This window comes from Nannospalax galili, unplaced genomic scaffold (genome assembly GCF_000622305.1).
Source record: "Nannospalax galili isolate Female #2095 unplaced genomic scaffold, S.galili_v1.0 scaffold281, whole genome shotgun sequence".
Classification (NCBI taxonomy): Eukaryota; Metazoa; Chordata; class Mammalia; order Rodentia; family Spalacidae; genus Nannospalax; species Nannospalax galili.
Window position 1 is genome coordinate 8,192,514 of NW_008349068.1, and position 6,192 is coordinate 8,198,705.

Here is a 6,192-nt window from a genome sequence, read left to right on the forward strand (position 1 = left end):
CCTTGTTTTTTTTTGTGCCCCTGGTTTTTCAGCTTTTTTTTTTTTTTTTTTAATGTTGGAACCAATAGTTTACGTGTAAACCTATCTTGTGGCTTGTTAGATTGCTCTTGCTCTTTTAGTACATGGAGCAGTGTAGCACATCTCTATCCCATCTAGTCAAGGAAATGAAAGACAATGAAGGCATTGCCTCATTGGCTGATAGGATGGACACATGCTAGGAAAGCATGACTATATACCACAGAAGCCTTCAGAAAACGTGTTGAGTACCTACCGTGTGCCAATAATATTTGTCGCAAGATTTGTATATTATTTATTATGAAGTTTTGGGTTTACTATTTCAAAATATAGCTTCGTGTATATGTTGTCCATAAAACATATACAAAATTATACATATTTAAAACAATATGTATGCATGCATGCATATCCTCTTAAAATGAATGTGTTTCTATATAAAGTTACTTATTTAATATCCTAGGTTAAGCAATGTTGTGAAGGGCTGATGTGCAGAATTTCTCATTTTTTTTCTGAGAAAGAGCTTGAGTAGTAAGAGTTTTGTGCCCAAGAAGAGCAGCAATTTACTGTGTTCTGACAATGCAGTCACCCTGAGCCAGAGAAAAGGAGTGGGGAAATTATTTACTGCTCAAGAAGACAGATGAGGCTAAGTATGTAACTGGAAAACAATATGCTGGATCTAATTTCCTCCAATTTCACTGTCATTGTGATTTTTTTTTCCTACAGGTTCCTGCAATTTATGGAGTGGATACAAGAATGCTGACTAAAATAATTCGGGATAAGGTATGATCATCATCTTTAGCTGAATCTATGTCTCTTCACATTTTCCCCCCAGTACGTGAAGGACCCATTAATATGTAAAGGAACAAATCTGGCTGGCTTATGCTCTTTAGCCCTGTCTTTTTCTTTACCATTCTGATGTAATTTCCAGGATTGAATGTTTGATTGGTATGTTTACAACTGGGTATATCTGAGATCAGTTCAGAGGCAGAAGTTTACTGAGTACCCACCATGTGTTGATTGTTACAAGTCCAGGTATTATAATTCTGCTCATGTGAGAGGAATTTAATAGAACAAGTAGAGGAAGTACCAAAGCACATAACAATTTGGCCTGGATTGAATCCCTCCATGCTGAAGAATGCAGATCAGGAACTGCACAGAACTGGGGCTATTATTATTCGGCTCTCTCGAAGAGTTATTTGTGATTAGTGAGCTATATTTCACAAGGGTGGTAAATGGGTTATCTCACTTACCCCTTTGTGAGACTGTATTAATACCCTAAAGGACTAAAGGAAAGGTTGTCTTTTGCTTTCCTGTCTGACTTCTCTGAGCCTATCCTGTTACCATTTTCTTCTTCTTTCTGTCATTCCTTCCTACGTGAAGCTTCATGTTCCAAATCAAAAACACTCCCTCACTAGTGTTCACTAAATTCTCCATAAGTAACCAGGTTTTCTCATTGAAAGTTATTATAGTGAAAAATAAATGATACAATTTGAAAGTACACAAATGAAATGGATTTTTAAAGAAAATCTGTTGTGGGTTTTTTGTTAGAATATAGTCAGTTCTTAGTATTTATAAGTCCTACAGCTACCGAACTATTAAAATAAGTGTGTCTTTTTTGGAATTTTACAGGTTTTTTTCATCATTTTTCCCTAAATAATACAGTAAAATAGCTGTTCACATAGTACTTGTACTGTATTAAGTATTATAAGTAACCTGCAGATGATTTAAAGTCATAGATACACATAGGTCATATGGAGATATGATGCCATTTTATGTAAGGGATCTGAGCATCTATATTTTAGTATCTGAGGGGGTTCTGAACTAATACCCTGAGGGTACCAAAAAGCAAGTATGTATTGATTGATACAGGCTGTGTGAACAGAAGGAAAGGATGGTTTTGAACACAGAGTGTGACTACATACTTCTGACCAGAAGGAAGGCAGTGAAAGTTCATGCCACCATTCTACCCTGCTTCTGCTTCTGTTGTCTCTTTAATGATTTTCCTGGGAATAGACTTCAGTGATATTACATATTCCAAGTGGAGTCTTATGTTTTCTTAGCCTAACAGTGTATGAGAACAGTAAACAATGATATACATCCAAGACCAGAAGGGAATGCAGTCAGAGAATCGAATTCAGGCTACAGAATTGGCAAGTTGGACAGAATATAGTCAGAACTATTGACTTGGGGAAACTCTTTACAAGATCATGCTTTGTCTTTTATGTGGTGAGTTGGGCTAAGATGACATCTACTTTTATTATAGGGACTTTGGTCTTTAAAAAGATTGTCTGGGGGTGGAGAGATGGCTCAGTGGTTAAGAGCATTGACTGCTCTTGCAGAGGACCTGGGTTCAATTCCCAGCACTCACATGATGGCTACAGACTGTCCTTAGCTCCAGTTCCAGGGGAATCCAAAACCCTCTTCTGACCTTTGTGGCATTGCACAACATGGGTGCACTCATATATGTGCAGGCAATACACTCATACACATAAAATAAAAGTAATAAAATATTTTTTAAAAAGATTGCCTGAATGGCACAGGCAGGAACAGCAATATGGCATAACACATCTGTTTATGAGTGATGTTGGTTCATAACAACAATGCATATTATAGGTTGAAAACTCAGATTGCATTTCATTCTGCATAGTTTGAGGAAAGAAGAAAACCAAGTTTTGAAATTAGGGCTGCATAAATAGAGGATTATGTAATGGATTAAGAAAAGAGGTGGAAACCATCATGTAATGTAGTATGTAGGTAAAAGGGGATTTGAGTTAATTTTCCCAGACTTGAGACCAAACCCTGATTTTAACAATAGCACTAAAATTTCATCTTGTTTCTATGGTTTACTAGCTGGGGTTTTCTACTCTCCTTCATGTAGTGACTTTTCCAAGAAGTAAGTTTAAGAAGGAAATGAAGTCTTCTGTTTCTTTCAATGCAATAGTTTTCTAAGGAAAAATCTTGATAATTAAATATCGTATGTAATTTATTTAAATAGTTTGAAGCAGACTTACTGACAAATAAGTAAATCCCAATATATAGCTGATAAAAAGACAACATTGCCATGTTTTTTAAAGTTCAGGGTGTTTGGGACATGTGGATATTAAGATGTTTAACATAGTGAATGTTTTTATTGTGACTTTTACAAGTTTCTGACATGTTTAATTTCACTTTTTTGGAGAATCTATTTTTTACCTATTTAAAGTTTATTTTACATGTGTGAGTGTTTTGCCTGCATGTATGTAAGTGCATAAGTGTGCTTGTATCATGCAATGCCTGTGGAGGCCAGATCAGAACCTCTTGAGCTAGAGTTATAAAATGACTGTCAGCTGTCATGTGAATGCTGAGAACTGAATCTAGGTTCTCTGCAAGAGCAGCCAGTGTGCTTAACTGCTGAGCCATTTCTGCAGCCCCTGAGAATCAATTTTACTATCAAGCTATATAAGTTCCTTTCAGTTTTCTGCAAGTTTTAGAATTTTTATTTTCTTTTCTGTACATTGTTTTGTCTACCTTTCAATTTTACTATCAAGCTATATAAGTTCCTTTCAGTTTTCTGCAAGTTTTAGAATTTTTATTTTCTTTTCTGTACATTGTTTTGTCTACCTTTCTTATGTAATAGTTTTAAGTGATATGAACTAATAATACAGGTCACTAACTACTCCAATCTACATTAGTTTGGACCCTGGTGACCTTAATTCTGATGCCATTTAGCTTTGTCTAAAAGGTGCAATGATCTTAGCCCTAAAAGAACTAATTGTGGCACTGAGGAGATAGCTTAGTTCGTAAAATGCTTGTCTTGCAAGCCTGAGGACCTGATTTGATCCCCAGCACTGTGTAAAAATGCTGGGTGTAGTGGTGCATGCTTGTAATCCTGGTACCAGGGAGGTGAGGACAGGCAGATCACAGAGGCTCAATGACCAGCTAGCCTAGTCTAATCAGCAAGCTCCAGGCCATGTCTCATAAAACAAAGTGGGCAATACTGAGCAATAACACCGAAGCTGACCTTTGGCTTCCATTTGTGTGTGTGCAAATGCATGAACGCATATGTGTACCCGCATACACATGCACACACACATGCATACACATACATGCACACACACAAAAGAATGAATTGCATTTCTTTAAGCATTTCCTGAAATGTGGGTGCTGTGTACTTTGCTTTCCAATTTGAGAAGATGAAGACTTGATGATGGGTAGGGTCCTTGAAAAAACATCTAAATCACGGAGCAGCTGCTACAGTCCCGTGGGTTCATCCTGTCAACACCTGCAACTTTGCTTCCATCTCATTGTCTGTGGTTTAATTTGATAGGGCACCATGCTTGGGAAGATTGAATTTGAAGGTCAGTCTGTGGATTTTGTGGATCCAAATAAGCAGAATTTGATTGCTGAGGTTTCAACCAAGGTGAGAAAATTTTGTTCCTATTTTACAGTATTGTTTCATTCACTTTAGGCCTACATTTAAAAATTTTTTTTGGAATGTCAAAATCTTCATTTAAGGAAGAGCTCTTCCAGAAGAACCAGAGTTGACGGGGAAAGGGGTCTCATAGCAGCTAAACTATGCATATATCACCACATGCAAAGTCAGCAGCCCTTTCTTAGAGCCATTCGTGGAAATTTCATGCTCTCGCTTAGCGGTTGCTTCCCACAATTTCCCTGTTACTTGTTCCTTAGTTTAAGGCTTTAAACAACATCAAATACCAGAGACACAGAATTGTCAAGGTAGGCATATCTTTGATCAGTAATGAGAGCTAATAGTCTACCAAGAGAACTTTACGGAAAATTAGACAAAATAATCAAAATCTATGGTCATTTTGTGTAGGGAAAATTATTCCTTCACACAAAAGGTTTATTATATTATATTGGAGCTCAAAAATTAATGTGCATAATAAAGTCTGTCACTCTACAGTGAAAACTGCTTAGTGTTTATAAGAAGGTATAGAACACATTTTAGAGACATGCCCTCCTGATCTTGATTGAATGTCTATTAATGAAGGTGTGAGTGAATATTATACAGAATTGTTTCTGACCTTGGGGCCAGAGGAGTCTGATGGGAGAAGCAAGCAAGTCAATGTACATGTTCCATGTACAGAATTCTGTGATAAATGCTCTCCTTGGAGTGCTCACAGGCTATTGCAAGATGATGCATGGGGTATCACCAAAATAAGACAGGTACATCATAGAAGGATGAGTAGAGGTGTTAGGGTTGTCAGGAAGCACAAAGAGCCAGCAGTTATTTAGGTAGATAGAGAACTAGAACTGTTTCAGGCAGAAAGGATGACACATGTTGAGAGGCATAGAGATTTGAGACAGGTAGTTTGCAGAGTTATGTGCTGTTATATGAAGTATATATAAATTATATCCAAACCAAAAGACTCACTTATATTCATAAATCTGGCCAAAGCAGACTGGATCTGGAAGGTTTCCTATGGTATTATATCATTGGATGACCAGCAGTACTGGGAACTATGGGAAACTCATTCAGCATCCTTTGGATGAAAGCATAGATAGATAAAGGAATGAGTAACTTAAAAATGAAATTGTGGCATTTTCCAAATGTGGGGAACAATGGCCTAGAGAAAATTTACCCCAGGAAAATTCTGTGATCAAATAAGATTGAATACATTGCATGATAAATTTCTCTTTTGGAAATCTAAGGCAAATTCACATATTTAGATGTCTTTGAGGTTTTGTATAACATCTGCCATTCCATAAAGAAAGAGTGTAGTTGGCCCTCTATGCCTGCAGGCTGCATGTGTGGGTAGCTACCACATCATGGATTGAAAATACCAAAAAGATTGTGCTGGACTAAATGTGTATAATTATTTTCCTTTCCATTTCCCATATACAATATAGTATAATTACTTACATAATATTTTATTAATTTCATTTAATCCAGAGATGACTTAAAGCATATTGAAGAAGTTGTGCAGGTTCTATGCAAGTACCACATGGTTTTAGATAAGAGAGTCTAACAACTCTGGGTTTGGTGCCGCAGGGTGTCCTGATACCATTTCCCACAATGATGATTAGATGAGTGTAATGTATTTGGGTAGGAACATTAGAAATGAGTCTATTTATCTATCTATCTATCTATCTATCTATCTATGTATCTATCTATCTATCTATCTATCTGTCTATCTATCTATCTATGTATATATCTTTGTATCTATCTACCATCTC

At 36.6% G+C, this 6,192-nt stretch overlaps 1 protein-coding gene across 1 annotated transcript in view; it reads left to right on the forward strand.

Annotated features, from left to right (window-relative positions):
• Cps1 (carbamoyl-phosphate synthase 1) overlaps nt 1-6,192 on the forward strand; it is a 120,303-nt gene that overhangs the window by 22,783 nt on the left and 91,328 nt on the right. Inside the window, exons 5-6 of the mRNA XM_008846248.2 lie at nt 739-795; nt 4,322-4,414. Of these exons, the coding sequence (XP_008844470.1) occupies nt 739-795; nt 4,322-4,414 (150 nt within the window). The remainder of the gene's footprint in view (nt 1-738; nt 796-4,321; nt 4,415-6,192) is intronic.